At 41.7% G+C, this 24,817-nt stretch overlaps 1 protein-coding gene across 1 annotated transcript in view; it reads left to right on the plus strand.

Moving 5' to 3' along the window:
- The window catches only part of golga2 (golgin A2), a gene marked incomplete at its 5' end in the record, with an annotated part of 29,213 nt that extends 5,012 nt beyond the window's left edge, over positions 1-24,201 (plus strand). The window contains 26 exon segments of the mRNA XM_080756097.1: positions 54-122; positions 1,454-1,606; positions 2,457-2,503; positions 2,772-2,835; positions 3,408-3,470; positions 5,975-6,055; positions 6,578-6,616; positions 7,479-7,541; positions 7,715-7,808; positions 8,142-8,248; positions 9,008-9,066; positions 9,977-10,118; positions 11,018-11,107; positions 12,175-12,282; positions 12,574-12,661; positions 12,774-12,916; positions 13,292-13,510; positions 13,766-13,879; positions 14,075-14,299; positions 14,622-14,721; positions 14,948-15,036; positions 15,384-15,609; positions 16,666-16,827; positions 17,413-17,519; positions 19,184-19,376; positions 19,928-24,201. Coding sequence (XP_080612223.1) covers positions 54-122; positions 1,454-1,606; positions 2,457-2,503; positions 2,772-2,835; positions 3,408-3,470; positions 5,975-6,055; positions 6,578-6,616; positions 7,479-7,541; positions 7,715-7,808; positions 8,142-8,248; positions 9,008-9,066; positions 9,977-10,118; positions 11,018-11,107; positions 12,175-12,282; positions 12,574-12,661; positions 12,774-12,916; positions 13,292-13,510; positions 13,766-13,879; positions 14,075-14,299; positions 14,622-14,721; positions 14,948-15,036; positions 15,384-15,609; positions 16,666-16,827; positions 17,413-17,519; positions 19,184-19,376; positions 19,928-20,190 — 3,108 coding nt within the window. The 3' untranslated portion in view covers positions 20,191-24,201.
- Between the last annotated feature and the right edge of the window lie 616 nt (positions 24,202-24,817).

Genomic DNA, 24,817 nt, shown 5'->3' on the forward strand with positions numbered 1-24,817 from the left:
CTGTGCATCTCTGTTCTTTTCTCACTCACCCTCACCCCTGTCCTGTCATATAGTTTGACACTATTCTGAAAGCACTTAGTCAGAGCAATGGAGTAGTCCTGCCTCCCTATGGCAACAGTCAGGTGAGCCTCACTCTTTCAGTCCTCCCTGTCTGTTCCTCTTGCCCGTTCTCTTCTCCTTGCATTCCTTACTGTCGCGTGCTGCTCTTTCCATAGTAGGTGATATTTTATCTACTGCAATGCTACCCCTGCTTCCGGCCCCTTACCTCTAGTCTAGTGCATTTGTTCACTCTCAGTGTGTTTACACAAACACCCGATCATACCCCAAATAATGCAATACTAAAGTTGAAATGTTTATCAGATTTCCAAAATCAAGGTCTTAATCAGGGTAAGAAAAACCTGTTTATGATGGCTAATTTTGTATGAATCTTTTGATTTATTTGCTTTTGGGGATTTCTTTCTTAATATAATTTGTTTCTAAATACTGTAAATACATGTGCTGTACTAAGGTTGAACAGATTTACTGTACAAACTTTCATGGGGAATTCCTGTAATCACATTATCTCACTAATGCTATGCATGTACATGCTTATATTGAATTATTGCCATAACCTGATCATTCCTGGATATTGGTGTGCATGAAAATGCAGTAGACTGATGAGTAATGGAATTGAATGGTTAAGTGCATACTGTCAATTGGGACACTGGGGTCTAGGGAGGGACTGTGGAGCAGGGATAGTCATTATTTTTCGTTCAGACCTTGTTTTGGCATGTTGTTGTTGCCAGTGTTACCCACCAGAATCCCTGTCTAATGTCCTAGCAGTGCTGTGTGAAACTGGTCAGTTAACATGACTCGACTTTAGTTCGTTAGGTCTGTTTGCATGGCGATGGCATCCATTCCTTGTGTGGGCACTAACATTATTTTGCTAGATTTTATGTAGATGACATGTTTAGTCCTCAAAAGAAAACAGTTTTTGCTGCTTCTGTGTTTTTACTTTTACAGTAGGTTGTGATGTGCTCAGCAGTGTTTTGTATAGTGTACTTGTTTAACCACATTAACCTTGGCATCCCTATTTTGGACAAGGCTTTCGAAAATAGCCAATGTACAATTTCAATATGAATCGCAATGTGATTCTACAAAACGGTTATTTTTGAAAAGCCAATAATGTAAAATAAAATAATAAATCGAACTTAAGTGGTTAATAATCCCACACCTTTCACATGTCATTTTAGATTTTAACGTTCAAAAATAGCAGGTGTACAAGCACACAGTGTCACAGTGATCTTGTACATCTGCTATTTTTGAACACTTTTGAAATATCTTGAAAGTGTTGTTTGAAATAGTGTGAGAACTACTGATTTTAGAAGGCATTTTGTATAATCAGCCGAAGGTCTTAATGGGCTAAACTAGTGCCTGTGTGTGTGTGTGTGTGTGTGTGTGTGTGTTGCCTCAGGCCTATGCTGACATGGAGACCAGGGGGTCTCCGGTCGCTCAGCTGCTGGAGAATCCAATTGGAGAGCCTGGCCGTGGCTCACCTGTGTCTAACCCCACTAGCGCTATTACAGCTACTAACCCAGAGTGTGTCACTCACAACACAGACCTTCAGGTGTGTGTCTCACACTTTATTCTCTCTCTCTCTCTCTCTCTCTCTCTCTCTGACCCCTCCTCCATTTGTCAGTCACCTTTCCTTTTATTGACATAAATCCCATTAACACTAGTGCTTAATGTGCTTTGTCTACATACTAAAGTACTTATCACAGTCGCACAACTCGCACTACTGCTAAATAGATTTGTTCAATCCTCAGTGCTAAACACAGTGACGTTTACACATGGTTTGGTTATGAAAGGGAGTGGAAACGGCATTCCAAAACATTGGTCACTGGTGAGTGAGTAGATTAATGTTTCAGGCCGTTGATAATGTGGCTGATCGGAATGATTTCTACAGTGTGAACCACAACCACACTGATAACTAGTCGTTGGCAATATCACAGTATGTATGACACCTGAGGTAACTGTTAGGCTCACACTACATCAAGTATACAAAAATAACTTGTGATCAACAATAAAATAGCCTTGACACCTTTTCAGTTAAAAATACATTACTTTTGTTATGAGATACGAATTATTAATCGGGGAGAAAAAATAAACATGATGTAGCTGTCCGTGTCAATTTTTATGGATATATGTTTGATGAATAAACTTGGCATATGAGTTTTGCATACTAAACATTGCTGTGGCAAGGTTACAGATGTTCATGATGGTTATCATTAGTCTGATCATGCACACACTAGTGCTCTTTTCTCGCTGCTCTGCTGTGTATGTACAGTACAATTCAGTATTCACTCATTAGTAAGTAAACACTGACTGTATAAATATACTGTAGCAATGTGCACACACAGACTAACTTCATTCCTCTCTGTCTGCCTGCCTGTCTGCCTGTCTGTCTGGCTTGACAGAACTACCCTGATACCAATGGCAATGAGAGTTCCATGGAGGAAAATAGGTGCGTCAACTTTCCATACATTTGTCACATGGTGCCCCTGACACTTGCATCTCACTATCTAATATATACACGAAATAGTAAATTATTTCATATACAGTATATAGAGTAGACCAACTGTCTTAATATGTCCATGCCATGTAATATGAGGGTGTCAATTCATCCGTGGCAGAATAAATTAAGCTTATTATAGGACTAGGCTATTTTTGAATTTTCCCAAAAATGTTTTAATGTGGTAAATTATATTTTGCATTTGTCTGATTTCTTGTAGACCCCTCTCAGCCACAGAGAGCCTGCGACAGCTGTCCCAACAACTGAATGGCTTGGTGTCTGAGGTACCACATTTATTATACACACCTAGTTCATCTTGGCACACATACGCACTTGTCTCAACTCCTCCATACATCATTTACACGTTTTTGTACCACTATGTCGCTCACCATAAAACGCTATTTTTACGCCGTAGGCTCCTAGGTGCCATGCTTTCTAGAAGAGGGTCTGTGAGACTGTTAATTCAACATATTCACACAGTGCCATTTTGCTATTAAGTTAATGAAATGCCACCCTTCCCAACCCGCAAATTTAACGTGAGAGCAAAATTGCTTTTACATAGCGCTAATACAATTCAGTAGTAATGAGATACTGGTCAAACTGTATAGAAGCTCATAACATTGTCCATTCAGTTGTTTCCTCTATTGTCATAATTTGGAGGAAACATTTTTAGTCATTTAAGGAATTTCCTATACTGGAATTTGGCCGTGGGACTTACTTGGGACGCTTTATAACAAGAATGACTCATGTCATAACTGCCAGGTGCAGCAAAGAGACCATGGGTTTTTTAATCTCCCATTGGCTTAGACTCTTTTGTACAGTGTGTAGAAATGTATTTTTCTCTGTGTGATTTCAGTCATCCACTGCTTATGTGAATGGGGACAGTGCTCCTTCACCTGTCCATGAGAAAGAGCTTGAGGTAAGAGATGCAGCTGATGCTTTCTATCAAGAATCAGGCATGTTTGAAATGACTTGGAATTAGGAAAAAAATGTGTTGAGCCAAAATCAACTGACATGACAGACATTAAATAATCTCATGCTTAGATTGAAAGTTTGAAACACAAGAAGGCAATCATGTTTGTGCAAGTGAACACTTATACTTTATACTTTGAAGTATGAAATATGTCAAAGGGAGGGAAAATGTTACAAATTATTTACAAATAAACAGAAAAGTCTTCATTGCACAAGTATTCACTCCCTTTGCCGCAAAATCCCTAAATACACTTTAGTGAAGCCTGTTGCATTCTGACGTCATGTAAATATTTGAATGAGTCCTTATGTATGCAATTAAAGGAGAATTCCATACTAAAAGGCTTTCTTACCTTTCTTTGTAGTTGTTACGTCCCCATCAAAGAGGTCCAGGTGTTATTTTGTGCAAAAGCTCCTTATTGGCTATTTCCCCTACCATAAGCCCTAAATGAATTGCATTGAATTGAATGGGGCTATGGGGTGTTGTGCTAATTTGCTTATTTCCATCGCTCAAAATTATAATTTCTTTGTATATATCCTCTCTTCATAATGTAAATAATAACCCAAGCGGCACGCTTTACTACTTATTTCAATGGAAATAAGCGAATTAGCACAACACCCCATACATCCCATTCAATTCAATGCAATTAATTTAGGGCTTATGGTAGGGGAAATAGCCAATAAGGAGCTTTTGCACATAATAACACCTGGACCTCTTTGATGGGGACGTAACAACTACAAAGAAAGGTAAGAAAGCCTTTTAGTATGGAATTCTCCTTTAAGTAAGTCATGTCAGTGATCTGCTCGTAGTGAAGTACCAAGCAGCGTTGTGATATAGAAAGAAAAGTTTAAACATATCCCAGCCCAAAGCACTTTGAAATCCATTATAAGAACATTTTGAACCAATATAGTAGAACTACAAGTCTGCCAAGGCCATCCACCATAACTGAGCGACCAGGTATGGTCAGGAGAGCATTAGTCAGATGCAGCCAAGAAGCCAATGGTATCTCTGAAGCCGCTGGATAGATCAGGAGAAATTGTCCTTGACACAACTATTAAACCCACCCTCCACAAAGCTCTGCCTCATAGAAGAGTCGTGAGAAGAAATCCACTGCTGAAGAAAAGCCACATCCAATCCCATTTGGGATGCAGCAAACTTGTGGAAAAGTGTATCTGATCTGATGAGGCCAAAATTGAACGTTTAACTTTTGGCCTTAATGCAATCAATCCTATTGTCCTAGGGGGCCTCGTGTGCGCAAACGTGTGCTGAAAAGCCTGGTGTTCTGTTCGTGTAGCTCGGTCGTAACTTGAAATTTTCACTTCAACTCTTTCCTTGAGCTATTTTGCCAAGAAGATGGGGGGAAAATTGCAGGGGGTGGTGGCAGGAAGTATTATACTAGATGATCATAATACAGGGACATTGGAAAATCCTGTGGTACCTCAGAGTACATTTACCCCAGCTGCATTAGCTCCCTGTTGCATCATTGTCCCGGGTGGAATAGTTCAAAATGTCAATCCTCCCCTGCAGCACCACTTCCAGTGCTACACTCTCATGCTCTGACCCATGCAGCCTTCCTTTTTTAACAGTCTCCCTCCCAGTCTGTGCAAAGTTCGCCTGAGTTTTTTGTTGTTATTTTTAGATTTTACTCACCTCAACGGCTCAGCTTTTGGCATGTTTATTCCCACTCAGTCCATACATACCGACTCCTTTACTGTAGTAAGAGCAAGCAATTATATCGTTCAATATAGTTTGAGAACGTGTGTCTCTGACTATAGGGATATAAAGGTAATTTATTGACCAAACTCACTCGACTAAAACATGGATGATAAAATAAAATAATTTGGAATGAAATTGTTTATGGCCTTTTGTTGATTATATTCTGTATACTGAACTTGCTCGGACTTACCAAACTGGTGAATATTAAATGGCCTAAACTAACTTTTAACTATGGACAGTTAATGGGCCAATTGTCTAGCTTAGTGTTCTTTGTATTGAATTTTATAGGGGTGGTACATTGCTGCCTAAAAGCACTGCTCTTACCCTTAGCACAGTGTAATGTTATTTCATTCACCACACTGGCATTGCTATTTCATTAGCCCACTATTGAGCAGTATTTGGATGCTCCATGCAGCAGCCTTTGTGCAGTGTAGAGAAACTAGTTATTGTTAATTTAATGATGGCCCCATTCCCCCTTTAGCCAGGCCATTAAATACATTTACCTGCCAAAGTGCCAATATCATCTACTTTCCTCATGTGTTTTACCATATAATTTTATCAGCATATTTTGAACCACTTGAAAACGAAACAGTCAGGTACTTGTATTATTTACCTTAGCGTTAATGATTTCTCCACCCTCCTGTTTTTTGTTGGTCTTTCACATCCTCACTTTATCTCATTCTTCTTTCTTTTTCTTTCTCCATTCTTTTTCCCGGATGCATGTATGCACGTGATAGAATCGGAACCAGGAGTTGGCTGCTGCCCTGGACTCCAGCAACATAACAAACTCTCAGCTCAATACCAAGCTAGCCCAGCTGGTAAGAAGCTGTGTGTGTGTGTGTGTGTGTGTGTGTGTGTGTGTGTGTGTGTGTGTGTGTGTGTCCATTTCTTAATTTGTGTTACAATTATTAACCCATCACCAGACTCTGCATTACAACCACACAACCCATTATACACACATCCTGGATGTGCTCTTCATTAACAGTGAATAAGCAACACTTAACCGCATGGCTTTAACTTCATTTGTCATCTCATCTTTCGCTTTTGTTGATAAAACACACATTTCTCCAATGTTTTTAGAGTAACGTGATTCAGACCATGCTGTGCTGTACTGTACTAAATTGACATGATGTCAATACTTCCTATTATGGCTTATTTAGTATTAATTGGTTCGTTAGCACAACTAACTGCTAACTAAAATACTAAATGGGCTAATAATTAAGTACTTTGCTCTGCAGTGATACAGAGCTAGGCTTGAACTGGCAATGTTGTTGGTGTGGGGGTTGATAGGCGAGGTCTTGATTAGCCATAAGTTTACATCTGTTCTGTTGGTTTGGCAGACTCAGCAATCTCAAGAGGTCACAGATCAGCTACACAAGGTAAACACTGTTTATTATTATTATTATTGTCTTAGTTTCTCTTTCTCTACCCCCAATTCATACCACATACAGGAACTGCTTTCACACATATTTTATCCCTTATAATGTTCAGAAATGTTGCCTGCATGCAGTGAGAAGTGAACACCTAGCAACATACAGTAGCATCAAACACTTACTGTATCCAGAGTTCCAGAGCATCTTTCTGTTTCAAGTGGGCCACAACAAACTTTGCTTTAACCCATTTATGCCTGACCTCGAAATTTAAAAACATTCTTCTAAATCCTCCAGTTTTCTGAAATAAATATTTTCACGATTTTTCAAAAATAGCAGACCTACAAGCTCGTAGGTGGCGAGCTATGAGCTTGTAGATCCGCTATTTTTCAATAGCTAAAGCATAACATAATGCTAACACCAAAAGGGGTTCCCGCCCAAATGGGTTAAGGTCCCTGCACACTGCTGCGCTATCGGAGCGAATTTCGTGTGTGCTGTTTTTTCCCCACTGTTTTTTTTTCTCCAAAAGACGCAAAAACCTAATCAGAAAAACAAAGCTGTGTGCAAGCTCCTTTACAGGCATAAGAACATTGGAACCGGACATTGCCTGCCATGTTTCTGAAAAAGACTTGCATACATTAAATGGACATCTGGCCTTTGCATATTTTGCCGTTGCCATGGCATGTAATGACTAAACACAAGATTAAAATATTCCTGAAAGTGGCTGCATGTGTGAATAGTTTAAATCACTTGCAGCTATGGAAAGGTTATCCTACTAATATAATGGTTAGAAATGTATTTCAGACACTCGGGTTTCTCCCCATCTCTTGCTGCTTCCTGAATGTCTTATTCTTTACATTTCTTTCATCAGGATCGAAAGGAGTTTGAGCAAAAATTTGCGAAGGAGCAAGGAGCTATGCGGGAGCAATTACAAGTAACCACTCTTTCTTGACATAAGTATATACTTTTATACATTCTGAAAATGCGAAGTGTGTTTACGATTGGTATTCATCTAGAGTTGAATCTAAGGCGTAGTATGTCAAAATCTATGGTTCAGCTGCCTGACGACTGGATTTGCCTGCATAACGTCCTTGCTTTCTTTCCCAGGTTCACATACAGACCATCGGCATACTAGTATCAGAGAAAACGGAGCTGCAGACGGCATTGCAATATACGTCACATGCGGCACGCCAGAAATCAGGTGTGTGCGTGTTCGTTTTGGGAGTAGCTCATCTGTAAGATTTATGCCCTATCTTGGAGATTGACCTGGGTCACACCTGCGAGAACGTCAAAATGTCTGTTGCTGACAGCATGTACCTTTCCTCTATAGAAGAGTAGGGAGATCAGCCACATTTGTGTTAGTTAACCCACTGTGCCATACAGATCACACCATACACTTAACACAACAAAATGTTTAGGGATTGCAACTATTGAACAAATGTACAGTTGTTCAAACCGCCGTAGACAATTTTGATTCGAGTGTGTGTCTGTCTGTGTGTGTGTGTGTGTGTGTGTGTGTGTGTGTGTGTGTCAGGAGAGGCAGAGGAGCTGAACAGCCGTCTGCAGAGCACCAAGCAGAGAGTTTCAGAGCTGGAGAGAACTCTGTCCTCTGTTTCCACACAACAGAAACAGCTTGACAAGGTAAGGCGCATTTCATTAATCCATCTATTACCATATAAACTGACAATGTTCATACACTCACTGACCTAGATGATTGCAAACTTTGATTGTTGCAATATTACAACCTGTCCAAAGTTCCACTTGCTTGAAATAAATAGTAAGAAAATAAGAATGTGATTGTAATGCTGACAATTACCCTATTTGGTCAAATGTGTTATGCCTGATTTATACATTGTGGTACAAAGTCGCGATCAGAAATATGCATTCGAGCCACTGTGAGCTTGTGGATCAGCCATTTCTGACATGGGACACTGTTGTACAACCTGTAGCAACATGCAGTTATTATAAGTTATTTGTCATGGAAGCCAGCGACATGAAGCTACAAAGTGACGCCCCACAAGTGACACGCTACCAAACAAAAAGGAGTTGAGCAGGCTTCAGCTTTTTCAGTGCTCCAATGACGCAGTGAGGCGTCCGACCCGTCCGTCATATAATGTCTCACCCTTTCCACTCCCCTTCTCTGTCCCTTCAATTCATGCTCTGTGCCATAAATGGAAGAAAAACTAATAATTGCCACCGCCAACCAGTTCCCTGCATTATTTAACCCTACTGGTCTCATTTAATTTACACAGTGTGGCTTGAGCAACACAACGGTGACTCAGCAGCAATATAACTGGCAGTGCTTGGATGTTTTTCTTTTTAGCTTTTGTCGCCACTAGTGTGAATGCAGCATTAGGCCTCTTTTCCGTGTCTGACTGTAGTTTTCTCCTTTCTGTGCAGCATAACAAAGACCTTGAAAAGGAGAGAGATGCCCTGCGGCTAGAGGTGTACAGACAAAAGTAAGCATCTTGGTAGTGGACAAGAAGCATTTATTACGGTTTGTGATATTATTAGTCCAATGAAGTACACAATGAAGTCTTGAGTGTGGAAAAATCTAATAAGACAACTTAAACATTTTAAGCGCAAAACTAGTATACCAACCACCACAGCTTCGTTCAGTTTGTGTGCTTAAAATGTACTGCAAAAGTACCAATGAGAAATCGCCAGTTGCAGAATCAGTTGCATTATTAAAGGAACTACAACATGCATTTTAAAACAGTTTTTAATATTTAATAACATGTTGTTTATGTCCCTCAAATGTATTTCTAATGGTTTGAGCCTAAATCGCCAATCCATGTCATTTCCGTCTGGCTTCTAAAGCAGTTTTAGCTGCAGAACCACAATGTCTGGATGTGGTGGGGGAGCTGTATATGGAAACACACCCCCATCCCAGCTACTCCCCTCCCACATCTTTGACTCATTATAATAAGGCCCAACCCTGCCTCCCCTCCCATAGTCTCTAAAGACCAAATGCTCATTTGGAACGGAGGAGGGATTATACAAGTAATGTATACATCACAAGTAGCACCCTGACCCAATCATTCGGCCTATTGTGAGACCGCTGTACATAAACACCCACATATGGCGATTTGTTTAAAATTGGGTATTTTTGGGGACAGAAGACACGTAGGGGAGCCCAAAAAACAAACAAAATAATGGATAGAGTTGAATTTCATGTTGTAGGACCTTAACAAACAATAATGAACCAAGGATTTTACAGTGCAGATTGGGTCAGACTAAAAAAGCTTGAGAATTCCTTTCCTGAAAATATAGGTCAGTATGGTACTGCAATTCTCACTGCTCTGATTTGGGGCATCCCCATTTTGGTCTTTGAAGACTTTGGACATGACAAATTGCATGTTTTTGTAGCAATGCGAGTGAAGAGTCAAAGCAGCAGACCTCTGAGATGACAGAGCAGCTTCTCCTGAAAACACAAGAGAACACAGGGATGAGGCTAGAGCTGGAAGAGCTACGCAAGAGGCTGGAGATGGCTGACGTCATGTTACAACAGGTATGAATAATTAACACAGGAGCAAAGGCACAGTCACATTAGCATACCAGTGTTTCCTTCCTAGTGGAGTATGTTAACACCTAACCACATTGGCGTCCCTATTTTGGGCATGTGCTTACGAGTGAACATTTTCTAAAACTAGACCGGTGCCCGGCTGTAGAGCTCAGAGTCGGTAACGATGGAAGTTGGAGATCCATGTCCCACCCGGCTATGTAATACCTGTTGTATCCGTGTCAGAGTAACCGTTCCACCCATCTGTCTGTGTCCCTTTTATGCCCATATATGGAGATTTCTGGATCTGTCTCTCTGTGTCCCTTTATTCCTATATATAGAGTTCTGTGTCAGGCATGCCCAAATATGTGTTGTGATGTCAGAACAGGCCAGCTCCATATATGACTGGGTAGGGGCCGTGGGTCCGACCGACTTGACACCGGGCACTGCACTCCCTGTGGGGGTGTGGAACGCGTGTGTCGAATTTGAAGTCGGTGGGGCAAACGGTTCTCAAGGTACGTGGATTACAGCCGTATGTACAGAGACATGGTTCATTTATAGATGGATGCTGAAAATACCATTCTTATGATCTAAAAGCTCAATGCCACATTGCAACGTGTTGTGAGCTTGTAGATCGGCTGTTTTCGCTACGACAATATTTATTGGACTTACAGTGGTTAATACCAATGAGGCGCTAAGTGCAGTGAAGGAAAAATTATCCTTTTGCAATTGCATCACATTGTGTAAAAGACAGTACAAGAGGTGTAAGAATTCCCTGCGGGATAATGTACACGCAAACAAACACAGCACTGAAGTCTCTCCAAGGGTTGTAGAAAACTATTAAATATAAAGTTTCAGGGAAATGACAAACCTGGTGTCCAAACTAACAGCTTTGTTTCGTTGTCCAGTTCTCCAGTCAGTCGGGACCGCCCAGTGCCAACCAACAGCTCCAGGTGCTTTTGGAGGAAAAGCAACAACTGGAAGCACACACTCACCAGGTCTGTTTGAATGAATCTTTTCCCTCTATGTATGTGCAGAAAGAAGAGTGTCTGTGCCTAAATGTGTTCCCCCAGTTTTACAATGAGGATTTCAAGCTGTAAGCAGAAAAAGTCAAAGTCGTACGATTAGTCACACACGTTACAGCAGTAAAATTTGTTCTCTGCATTTGACCCATCTCTTGGAGCGGTGAGCCGCAGTGTGCGCCACGCTCGGGGAATCATTCTTATTATCAGAGAAGGAGCATCACCACTGTATACCGTAGTTGGTCAAATGAGAAACAACAATTTTCTTCTACTAATGCCATCCAGACAAATCAGACAGATTTATACCAGCGCCCTAGTAGTATAAATACAAGTATTCCTAATGTCCCTTGTTCTGTAATTATGAATGATTTTGAACAGGTCAACTGTATTGTTATATTCACTGGGTTGTTTCTGCCAACTACTTTGCACTAGGCATGAAACGATATATCGATATATATCGATATTAATCCCGACGATATGAATCGATTTAATAAAATAAAGGAATCGATTAAAAAAAAACATATTCTTTTCTTTAGGGGGCTAGTGAATTATGGTGTGTGTGATATGAAATGTGAGCTTTAATCATATTCCATCATATTCAAGTGCTTCTGGAGAGAAATGAAACTGATGGTCACTTTCAGTAGTAGAGCACTGTAGAGGGGAGCTGTGTGTGTCTGTGACTGTGCCCAGTTGATGTTGATGCTCATTAATACATCAAGGAAGGCAGTTACTGTTATATAAAATAAAAAAAACTGGAAAATATTTTTTGTTTAAAATATCGTGAACCTCATATCGTGATATGAATCGTATCGTGAGTTGAGAGAATCGTTACATGCCTACTGCACGTCACATGAAAGTTGAAAATGTAATGAAATGTTGTTGCTAACCCAATCAACCTCCTCATGCCCCCATGTTAGTGCTCGTACTATAATGTACACTTGTCTCGGCTGCCATGGTAACATTTGCCTTTTATCTAACAAACTGAACCCACCCTGCCAAAACCATATTGAATCATGTTTTCCTCTGTATCTTTGGTGACACAGCTGATGGAGTCAGTAGTCCAGCTGCAAACAGAGAGGGACCGCTATGCTGAACAGATACAGGAGGACGGACGTGTCTGGAAGGACAAAACAGAGCAGCTCTTATCGCAGGTATACTGTATGACTAGCACTGCTGTCTCAACCTGGTGTCCCTCTTTATTATAGGTGACATCTTTTCAAAAGCAATTTTTTTTCTTTTATAAAATGTTCAGAAATACTAGTAAAAATGCTAAGTATATGCCAAAGTATATAAGTGGTTAAAGACGGTGTTGACACCTGTGTTGACAAACATGAGATGAGATGGAAAGTATGCAATATCATCCTTTCATAAAATCCAACAGTTCAGAATGATGGTTGAACTTGTTTTTTTCTTCTTTCATGTGTGCGTTTGTGTGTTGACAGGTGAGATTAGTAGCAGAGGAGAGGGACGGGAGCATCAGCCAAGTCCAGGAGCTGGAAGCACAAATAACTGAACTAAAGAATATTGCAGGTGAAAAGCATGCATCTACTCTACTGCCTGCTTAACCACTCAACTTTTCACATCCCTTTTTATATGAAGTGTTTTAAAATGATGCTGAACATGAAAGTCTCTTCTCCTCCAGAAACACTGGCCCAGGAAAGGGAAGCCCAGGGCCAGATAGAGCCAGAACCCTCTGGGCCGTCGGAGAGTGAGGTGGCTCTGCAAGAGGCCGTCAGCAGCTTGCAGCAGGAGAAAGATGCCATCACGGCACAGTACCAGGCACAGGTGTGTGCAACGCGCTTTCCACACCTGACACCTGTTTTGTGTCGACCCAGTTACAAATCACCCAGAATTAGTTGGTTGTCAGTTTCTCCATACTCTTCTATAATGGTGCGCTCACACGGGCAGACGCAAAGACAAATGGGAGTATCATTTGGAGCAGCTACATGCATCATTGCGTATTTGCATCGTCATGTCACTACCATTGATAATTAATAGCAGACTGCATCATTGCGTCTGCCCGTGTGAACGCAACATAACTCATAACTTACCCCGCAATACCACCACCACCTCCACCTCGGTAGCTATAATTGTGTCTCATGGGTCATTTTACGCATCTAAACCTGAACCCCACCCTCTGTAACACTCCCCCCTCGGTAGCTGCACAACAACCAGCAGCTGAGTCGGATGTGTGCGGAGCAGGAGACCCGTCTTGGGGAACTTGAGCAGCAGATAGAGAGCCGGACTCAGGAGGCTGAGGACCGCCGGCGCATGCTGGAGGACGTCCAGTCGGACAAGGCAACCATCAGCCGGGCGCTCACACAGAACCGCACGCTGAAGGACCAGCTGGCTGAGCTGCAGAACGGCTTCGTCAAACTGGTGAGGCACGAGAGTGGTGTACCGTACGTTGCTACTCGGCTTCTAACTTCTCATGTTTGCTTCCTTCTCGTCTCGGTTATCACTTCAGGCATAGTTTTCTTCTACCACTTCTTCTCTTTTCCATCCATGCCTGATTGTCATTTGGTAGAGATGTGATCTGATGTCTGATCGGAGCCGTTTTAGTGTAGGAAACTTATTATGAAATCACATTCAGAATTTCAGAATATCAATCGCTGTTATTTGATGATTTTGTAGACAAATGAAAACATGGAACTGACCACCGCCATCCAGTCTGAGCAATATGTGAAGAAGGAGCTGGCTCGCAGGATGGGGGAAATTCAGGAGGCTCTTCACAACGGCAAGGAGCAGGTAGGGTCGCTCACAGAAAGACACCCCACACACTTAGACTTAACATAATGTTATTGTGAGTCTGTAGATAGTTTCACTATTTCTGTACTATTTTCTTCATGTCGGAAGATTATATCCGTTATTGGTTTCTAAATATTGGTTTTCCGATATGTTCTGGGTCAGTTGCCCAGCCCTAATCTCTGCTCTCGTCACCAGATAGAAGAAAAGAGTGGGGAGCTTCGGGCTGTGCTGGAGCAGAGGGACCAGCTGGCTGCCCACCTGCAACAGTACTGTGCAGGCTACCAGACGCTGGTCACAGAGCGCCAGCAGATCCACCACCAGTACCTCCAGCAGAGCCAGCTCATGGACCGGCTGCACCACGATGAGAGCCAGGGACGTGCACAGCTGGAGATCAGCCAACATCAGCTCCAACAAGCACAGGTGTGTGTGTGTGTGTGTGTGTGTGTGTGTGTGTGTGTGTGTGTGTGTGGCGTGTGCACATGCGAGTGTAGGTACAGTATAGGCGCTAACTGTTGGATTGTAATACAGGATGTACTGTACAGTGATGGGTAAAAAGGGATGATTGGGGGTGAAATGATTGGACCTGGATTGTGTACACTACTGTATACAATCACTGGCACACTGACTATTCTCTCTCTCTCTCGCTTGTATCTACTGTATCTCTCACTTGATCTTTCCTTCTGTCCTTACGTTCTTAATGCCTGAGACTGTTGACTGACCTGTATCCTATCTGCCCCTTCAGGGACATTTGGAGCAGTTGGCCAAAGACAACCAGCAGCTCAAGGTGGAGGTTCAAGATCTGCTCAACAGCTCTGCCCTGGACAACGTATCGAGATACCAAGGTTAGACAGTGTTTGGACTGGTCTGGGCTTTGCTTGTCTTAATATGAGCTGTGAGGCAAAATAATCTTTTAGTACGACTCGTCAGTCGCAATGTAATGTAGACACATCTATTATGGGAGTCCCTCACACAACCTTTTCAGGTAGGGATCATGACAATATTTGAGAGCCACTGAATTAGCCAGTGGGACGGTGTCAGTCAATAATTGTTTGTGATTTTGTTTTCTAGGAGATGGAGTTGAGAGTCAATCCTTGCAGGAAAGCCCAACAAACTCCTCCATAGTTATCCCTGATGATTTTGATAGTCGAGAAGAAATGGTAAGTCTAGGCTAAATGTCACGTATTCGGTATCTCTCACAGCTTTCCTTAGTATAAATCTTACATCTGGACACTTCTGGCTTGCATCTGGACACTTCTGGGTTGCATGAAAAGTCAGGCTTGAAGTTAGCATTCATGTCACATTGTGTTTCAGAACTACTAGTAGAGCCAGGAGTCAAATATATATATATGTATACCGTATATATATAATATATGTGTGTATATACACATTTTAGTTTTTATCTTCAATCCATATCATCCCCTTCCACCCACCTTCTCTGTTTTTCCTGTTAATCTTTCCCACTTGACTCTCTCTTTAAACTCCTCTTCTCCGTCTCTCCATCCAGGAGGAGTTCATCCGAGGGGCTCTGGCCCAGGTGGAGGCAGAGAGGGATGAGGCCATGAAGCATCTGGAGGAAGAACACAGGCTCCACATGGCAGCACGCCACCAGGCCGAGGCCAAAGCCCTCATCCCAGAGCACCAGCACCACAGTCAGGAGGCCAGTTTCCACCATCGCTACCACCCTGAACACGAGCAACACGATCAGTGTGACCACGGCCATGAACACTATGGTGAGAGGAATAGTTTGGGATGCAGCCAAATTATTGGTGATCGACCTTTTTTTTTTTGTTTTGTTTTGGGAGGAACTGTCACAAGACTTGCCCCATTTAGACCTGTTGCAACCTATACGTTGTTATAGCTTTCAATCCGTATGCTACCTCTGTGTCAACACAATTATAATTATTTTACTTTTTGACTCGGAAGGTTTTCTGAAACCTTAGGTTAGGTTTTAGAGAAGGTGTTTTTATAATCGGCCTCAGGTCTAAATAAGTGCGAGTTCAATGTGTTACACAAGCTGTAAAGCCTCATGCTATTCCTGGTTAACAGGCTTTCTAGTTTTGTCTTGTGTTTTTAAGCTTATCCACAATTTCTGTGGTGCTGTTGACAAATTGTCATGCAGATGCCATCATGTCACATGGCCTACATTATTGTTTCCCATGAAATGGGGCAACATCATTTAAATATTGTGGAAATTATACCATAACCTCAAAACATGCAAATGTAAGTTTTATCACAGATTTGCTGACAATCACTTTGTCAGCACATCTCTGCAGCAACATCTGACTGGATTAAAGTAGAGCGGAAATTTAAGACATGGCAAGGCTGAAAAGAGGAATTGAGAGAGAACACCTTTGTGATAAATGAATCATGACAGAGTGTATTGGTTCTCAAACATTTTTGGCTCAGGCCATGTCATCCACGACATCCCTGATTTTTTTTTTTTTTTAATATATATTTTATGTCAAATATGTAAATCTATGTAAAACAAGGAGAATATCTGTTTACATTTAGGACAGATTGAAACAAATAATAATAACCTTTATATCTGGGTGGAACATTCACCACGGATCTACAAGCTTGTAGATCTGCTATTTTTGGTGAAGAGACTTGGTGTACTGTAGGCTGAAAAAGATCGCACCAAGTACAGTACAACTTGGGAAAAGTTGAAAGTGGTTAAACTGACGTGATATTGATACGTTCCAAATATTATTAAAGAATTCTGAGGCACCCCTTGCGTCCATGGCACCCACTTTGAGTGTATTCCTCCTCTGCTGTCCCCTGTCCAGAAGGAGGCGTGCCAGTAGAAGTGCACGAGGCCCTGCAGGAAGCCATGGAGAAGCTCCAGCAGCGCTTCACCTCCCTCATGCAGGAGAAGGCCGACCTGAAGGAGCGCGTGGAGGAGCTGGAGCACCGCTGCATCCAGCTCTCTGGAGAGACGGACACCATAGGTCAGTGGTTCCACATCCTTTTTAGCCCTGAGAGGTTTGCCCGGCATCCAAACTATTGAAAATAACCGATCTACAAGCTCACAATGTGTCACTTTGTGTCGCGTGTGTGAGGCCATTTTCACTACTTCTTGAACATGTTTCTCTACTTATGGAATTTCTTAGATTTTTTCTTTGATTTCTTCATGGAATTACTGAAACGATCAGATTTATTTTTATCCCCATGAAAATGTTTTTTTTCTTTTAATGTTTTAAAATAATAATGAACTTAAAAAATGTAGGAAACCAAAAATTCAAGAGACACATAAAAATGTGTCTGTGACCCACAAATCGGTCGTGAACCAGTGTTTTGGAACCAGTGCTATAGGACAGGTAATGGTGACACACGGTAGCGGCTGTCGGTTTTAAGTTGATCACAATTTGTTAAAGATTTACTCTTAACTGAATAAAACTAAAAAGCCTTGTAAATGTTCAGTATGGCAAGGAATTTCTCACTTTGTGAGGAGGCACATTTAAAGCCCTGTGACACATAATTTGCATGAACAATCACTTGTATATAGACAGTTCTTTTTGTTGTTTGTTTGACAGGAGAATACATAGCACTGTACCAGAACCAGCGGGCCATAATGAAGCAGAAACACCAGGAAAAGGAGCAGTACATCAGTATGTTGGCCCTGGACAGGGAGGAGATGAAGGTACTCTCATCAGTATCTTTTACAGAGTCTAGGCTTTAGAGAAACAGAGTCTACACTTTAGACTCTGTCACCGGGTGACCAGATAGCCAAATGGTTAGAAGAACGCACACCACATCACATGAGCACAAATAGCCTTGTTCAGCGTGTCCCCTTGTTCGACTTGTGGTCGGCAAGATTGTTTGCTGTCATTCCCCTGACAGTTAGCTGCAGTGCTTCAAAACACTGGTTGTTCGTTAAAGTATTGAAGTTGGTAGTTTTCATTCAGAGGGGAAATTTGTTGCATTCAGCAGAGATCTGAGTCAACGTCTTTTGCAATGATAAATTATCTTATTAATGATAATAATCGCCCGGGCCACAATAATGGAGAAACATTTAACACAAAGCAATTTAAAAATACTCAAACTTCCATGCAACAGACTCAATTTAATAGCTAGATTAATTTGGTATCAGGTTTCTTCCCCCTGTTTTCCGTTTTCTCTTGAGATAATATCGGTGACTTCATTGCAGCTACATGACATCTTTGTATCTTCTTTCAAACAGTATAGCGCTTTCTCACTTATATAATATCTGACATGTCATTGTTCTTTCTTTTGGCAATAGCTGCTCTGTTTCATCACAGCTGTATAAGAAAAGAGGAAGAGAACTATGCTTGTTGTTCCTAGAGAGACAAAAAGCTTAAGAAGTTTGTGTATGTTTTAGTTTTTCTTAAAATGCCTAGCGATAGGTATCAGTACGTTGACAACGCCATTCCATGGCAAGTCATCTGCATTTTCTTTGGTCGTCGTCATTGTATATGAAACCTTTTTAAAGCTGCAATCCGGTAAAGTATTTGAATGAATAAACGTGTATGGTAGAGTATGTTAATACAAAATAAATAACTAGTACATGTTCAGTGCCTGTATATTGCTGTTGAGAAAATGTAGATCCTGGTGCTGGTAGGACACCTACTGGTTGACGAGAAGTACTGCGTGAAGTTCATAAGTGCACTAAACGGGTCCCCTGGTCAGAAAACATGTCCTGTAGGCGGAGATGACATATCTGCGGTGTAAACTCGCAGGTCTTCTACTACATTGAATGGCAGAGTGACTGATGATGTTAGTCTGCTCAAATGTTACTCTTTTACCTACTTTTTACAAACATTAACTTTACTTAGTATGTATTTGGCTGCCGACCACCTTCTAAAAATAATTTTCACCCAGAAGCAAAGATTTTAGTTAAAAATGTTCGCTTTAAAAATATATACTGTATATTCAAAGATTTGCACACAAGTAGTATAAAATGACAGATTCTGTCCTGCTTTCGAGGGTCACACTGGCATCCTCAGTGACCTGCCCACAAGATTTTTTTTAACCGCGACTGGAATCGGCCGCAAACAAAAAAAGCTTGTTTTGATTAGAACTGGAATGTGGGATTAGAATCCGAGATAAAAGGGTGTCCGCATCTCGGCCACCCTTCAAGTCAATGAGGGGGAACCTTTTTATCGGCGGACCAACCACTTCCGGTTTATCGCCTAGACACAGACGCTGGTGCTAGACAGTAGTATAGCGCGATCTCGAACGTTAATCAATACCAAACAATATAAGACGAGTGTACTTGGATGGAAATGTTGTTAACTGACGTTCTGCCCCACTGTGTCTCTGGCCTGGGCCTCCCTGGCCCATTAGGCTAAGCTGGCAGAGCTTCAGGACCTGGTGATGAGGCTGGTAGCGGAGCGGAACGACTGGTACAGCCGCTACACCGGGGCTCTGGCCAACAGCAGCTCAGTTAACCCTGACCTGCTGCCCCTCGGGGAGGAGCACACGCACACAGAGCACCTGCCACACACGTGCACAGAGCTTAATGCAGTCGACGGAGCAGGTATGTCAGTTCATGTGTTTTTAGTTAAATATCTATATTCTAATAGTGATCATTGCTACATGTGTTAAATACGTGTTCAGGTCAAGATACTAATTATATGTATTAATGGAGAACTCCACAAAGATCATTTATTGGCTTACATTTTATCATGTACCACTTCCAATTTTTGCTTTGTTTCATCACTCCTAATTTCACTTGTTTATCCTGTATGAGTTATCTCTCTTGATTGGATAAAAATGATTGCTGTAAATCAATGCTATTTGTTAACCAATGAAAATAATTTGAGCTTATATGAAAATTGTTCCGATGGATTCAACTGAATTATGAGATTTAAGCACAAGGACATACCGTACAAGATGTCTGCCCGAGTCCCGACACAGCGACGACCTGTTTCCCCTCTACTGTAGATCCCATGGAGGTCATCCCCCTCACGGACCCTTTCCCCTCTACTGTAGATCACATGGAGGTCATCCCCCTCACGGACCCTTTCCCCTCTACTGTAGATCACATGGAGGTCATCCCCCTCACGGACCCTTTCCCCTCTACTGTAGATCACATGGAGGTCATCCCCCTCACGGACCCCACCCCAGGTGAGGAGGCCAACGCGTTCCCACAGGCGTCGTCGTCTCCCGCTGACTCTCAGGCCGCCGGCCCCGAGGAGGACGGCACCGCCAGGCAGATCATGCAGCTGCTGCAGGAGATCCAGAACCCCCAGGGAGCCCCCCGTGCACCCCCGTTCCTGGGGGAGAACCCTTGCATCCCCTTCTTCTACCGGCCCGATGAACAGGATGAGGTTAAGATCCTGGTCGTGTGAGAGAGAGAGACGGACAGGTGTGCTACTGGGCCGGCTTACTGTAGGCCTGATGTCTGTGTTGAGAAGTCTTTAGGTCCTTCGGAACCAATCAACACATACTACTTTTTTGTACGAGCTTATGGGTCATATTGCTCATGAATTCATCACTGGTAATCTGACCCTTGGTTGCTCACAAATAGGTTAATGGCCTTGACCAAATTCCTTTGAAATTCCTTGTCCATGACTGAGTGAGTGTGAGAATTTTCTATAACTTTTGTTGCTTCCTATTGTTTCCCCCCCATTTTGCGTGGTTGGAACCATCCAATATCCTATCAGTGAAGCCGTTACAAGAGAAGAGATAATCAGTATTCCTCCATTCAATTTACTACCCTCTCCACCGTACCGCCCACTCCCTTCTCCCCTTCTAATACATGAGTGCAATAAAGCGGGTATAACTTCTGCCCCTCACCCCAATAGTTGGAGCTGTCTGAGAATTAACAGCATGTCTGTGTGCAGTGTGTGTGTGTTCGTTCAGGTTCAGATCTGTTACACTAAACATTTATTGCCAACCTGCCAAAAAGAATATAACATTTGAATGTATTAATCTCAATCTACTCGAATGTGTGTGATGAGGCTGTTTTCATGAGACAGGACGACTGAAGCCTCATTTATACATAGTTGCGTGCCAAAAATAGCAGATCTATATGCTCACAATGTGTCTCATTGTGAGCTTGTATATATTCTATTCATGTATAATATTACAGTGTAATACATGATAAAATGATGATCTAAAAATATCTCAAAATAAAAACAAAGACCTCATTGTATCCACTTCTTGTGACTTGGCTTTCTCTAACCTGTAATATGCCAACCAGCTAATTTGCCTGATTGGCTTGGGAAACTGGGAGAGCCTTGTTGTGTAGGGTGTTCCGGGAAATTCTCAAAGGCCGTCTTGAAGGAAAGCTTCCACCTTCTTCGCCTTGGCATAAATCTACAAGCTCGCACATCTGCTATTTTCAGCACGCAACCAAGTATAATTCCGGCATGCAAGGAGGATGATAAAGGTTGTGTGGTACAGAGGGGGAGAGAGGGCGAAGTGGAGGTGAAAAGTGAGTTTGTGCTTATAGCCCCAGCTGGGAAACACAGCGCAAGATCAATGTTGAAAAGGAGCTTAGCACAAATTATATGATATTCATAGTGTGAGCACGTGCTACGGCTCGGTCGCTACACTCTGAAAAGCTGTGGCTAGTATGAATCAGGAAGGTGCGAGGTATGTAGACAGATTGGGTACTGAACCTGCTATTAATGTACCCACCCATTATCTAATTCACAGTGAGTACAGTTAATTAAATGTTAAATTATGGTTTCTTTCTTTTTTTTTTCAAGTTTATTTACGAGACGTCCTGTAATTGTCTGGAGTTTGAGTGGGAGTGAGGGAGGGAGGGGTCCACCAAATTCTCCAATAGATCAGTTTTCATTGGTTGAGGGGATGGACACTCTTTAAAGATTCCATGGAATTAGAATTAGAATTTGTCACTTAACCTCTTAAACCCTCTAGTCTTAGTGAAACAGACTTGAGTTGCAAGTCAACTGTACTTGTACCGCTTTTTTCCGTCTACACCAAATCTCGAAGCCAAAAATAGCAAGCTCACAAATGTTACAAGCTTGTGAGCTTGTGCCATTTTTGCCGAATGTTCCCCTCCAGAATTGAGTTGCTGGGGTTCAAGTCTCGTGCTTCTGAGGAGGACTAGTGCTCGCAATGTTTTCCACCATAACTCAAGTTAACATTCACATTCAGACTATGAAGGGTGTCCCTCTCTTGGGTTTTTTGTTTTTTTTTCTCTCTAATTTCCACTCCATGGGGTCTTGACGTTTTATTGCGTTACTTATAATGGTCACTTTAGAGCCAATTTTCTTTATCCTCTACGTCTAGTTCGACATCAGAGATAATTTACTGCACATACTTTACAACTGGACTCTGTGAGTGCATTGCCGTGTGTGTGTGTGTGCGTGTGTGTGTGTGTGTGTGCGCGTGCGTGCGTGCAGTTGCACCTGTTCTTTTTTTTCTGTAGTTCTATTAGATAATAGATATGATTGCACTAAATCTGTACAAAGCTTCTCATCATAACCGTCATATCTAGCTGTCACAGCAGCTGTTCTGCCATAGAGATGTTCTAGTTGGTAGATATCTATGGAGGACGATGGGGAATCCTATGATGTCGTTGTGTTTTACACCTGGGCTGAGGCTTCCAATTGAAGACATGCTTCATTAGTGAAGTTAATGAAGTGTGTGTGTGTGTGTGTGTGTGTGTGTGTGTGTGTGTGTATTAGCAGTAAGCAAAAGTAACAGGAGGGGCACCACTCTGTTTAAAGCTGCAATCCATAAGTTTCATGGCCTACCTGCCAGGATTTTAACCTGGTTTCCCCTGGGCGAGTGCTGACATTCCTACCGTTGAGCCAATTAACCTGACCACAGGATCTAAAACGATGTCTCGATAGAGGAGGGAGACCACCTCCAACCACCGTAGTTGTCTTCATTCTAATGAATTAGCATACTCTACCATACAGATGGGTTAAAATACCACAAACGAAGTTATGGACTGCAGCTTTCAGAATTTATGTATTTTGGGGACGGATCATTTTCACAAACGTGGGCTGGACGTACCAGACATGCACCATATAGCCTACTGTAGGAATAACGTATGAGTATCAGTTTAGTTTTGCCAATTCTGTTGACAGCGGCCTCTGTTTTTAGAGAGCCTCTGGTCTATGCCACTGGTGAATGTACGGATATATTAGGGTGTTGAAGCCTAATTTTATACTTCATCATTATTACGATGGTGTCACTCACTGAAAATAGCTGATTTTCAAGCGATTTTTCAAATCGGTTATTTTAGGTGAACGTCCACTTTTCAGTAATGTGGCTCTTCAATCCAACAGTTTATTTTGTTTTGTTCCCTTAAAGTATTTCCTCCCTTAAAATGTATCCTTAAAAAATAATACCGGGTCTATCTGATTATTAAACTATACACCTTTTGGTCAATCATTACCATAGAAAAAGCTAGAGGAAAATTGGCTGTGATATTTACAAATATTGTACTGTATGTTTGTGAGATCTGACTTGCATTGTCAAGGAAATGTGCATGTAATGTAGGTGTAGGTGATTTGTTTACTTTGAGTAATGCCTGAGTTATACTTATGTGTCAAGTGTGTCTCACACTTGAGCTTGTATAAACCAGGCATCAGCAATGCTAGCCTACCCTAAACCACAGCACTTTGAGCAGCACGGTGGTTTATTTATTAATTGACCGCCATTGTAGATTTTAAAATTTCTTGGTTCTCTTTTTCTTTTTTAAACATGCTATGGAATACTTTTTCTTTTTTCCCTTGTTGCTTTTGGGGAGTGGTCAAACCAAAAAATTCATATCAAATATTTTATAGTATTGTTGGTGGGGCGGTGACATAAAACGGTTAAAATGATTATCTTCCTCACTTCCCAACATTTACCGTTGGCTGTGTGTGTGTGTGTGTGTGACGTGTGTGTGTGTGTGTGTGTGTGTGTGTGTGAGAGAGAGAGAGAGAGAGAGGAGCTGCAGATAAAGCATTTATTGTCTCTATACTGTAAAAGAGGTGGTGTACATACTGTAACTGTATAATAATGTATATTCATTATGCCTGGTGTGTGGCTATAGCAGCGTGAACTGCATGTACGTGTGTCTCTTCGCGAGTGCCGAGTCGTGGGGGGGGGGGGGCAGGGCACATGGACAATGTAGAGGAGGCTTGGGAGTTGCAGACTGGATGTGATTGATTTAATACAAAGGTTAACTAAAAGAGAATCTAATATTTATTTGGAATAAGTATCTGGACTAATCAGTTTTAATGTAATGTAGAAGTGACTGTTGGAAGGCAATGAAGGATGGTCCCGATAAGCCCGTTTTATAGAAGACGGCTTCTGACAGGAAAATTCAGATTTGATTATTTTTTTCTCAAGATTTTTCTTCCCTTCTGTCGAATAAAACTGAGTAAATTGAACTATTTGTTGGATGTTTTTTGGACATAATTTGTCGGTGTCGTATACATTTGTCATACATACAGTACCATTTCACTCCCTCCTACACCAAACCTCGCACTGAGAGGCGTGATCTTGTAAATCGGATATTTTGGGCTAACCAGGACCCCCTGTTGAAGATCCCTGCCAAAGACAACAAGACTTCTCAGAAATGTCCATCACCACTGAATCCTTTAATGTGTGAACAAATCACAGCAGCCCTGAGGGGCAAAGTATGTTTGTATCAGATACAGGGCCTGGTTGCTGCTGCGGAACAGAATACACACATTCAATACCCATCTCAGAACACATACAGTACAGAGGGAAACAAGACCTTTTCTCCTTGCCAATTCCCATATACTGTCCATGTTTATATATATGTAGCTTTTTTGCATTTTTATTTTGTATTTTCATACACGTACTCATCATTTACTCATAATTTATTAAATAATTTCATACATGACTAAATTCTCTAGACAGTGGACGCACATGTTCCATATAATGCACCACATATACATAAGAACACACATTAAGATATGTCTCCATGATAAACTATTGACTCTTAAATTAGAAGTAGATTATACTTTGTCACAACAGTGG

This window comes from Protomyctophum bolini, assembly GCF_963924005.1.
Source record: "Protomyctophum bolini genome assembly, chromosome: 22".
Classification (NCBI taxonomy): domain Eukaryota; kingdom Metazoa; phylum Chordata; class Actinopteri; order Myctophiformes; family Myctophidae; genus Protomyctophum; species Protomyctophum bolini.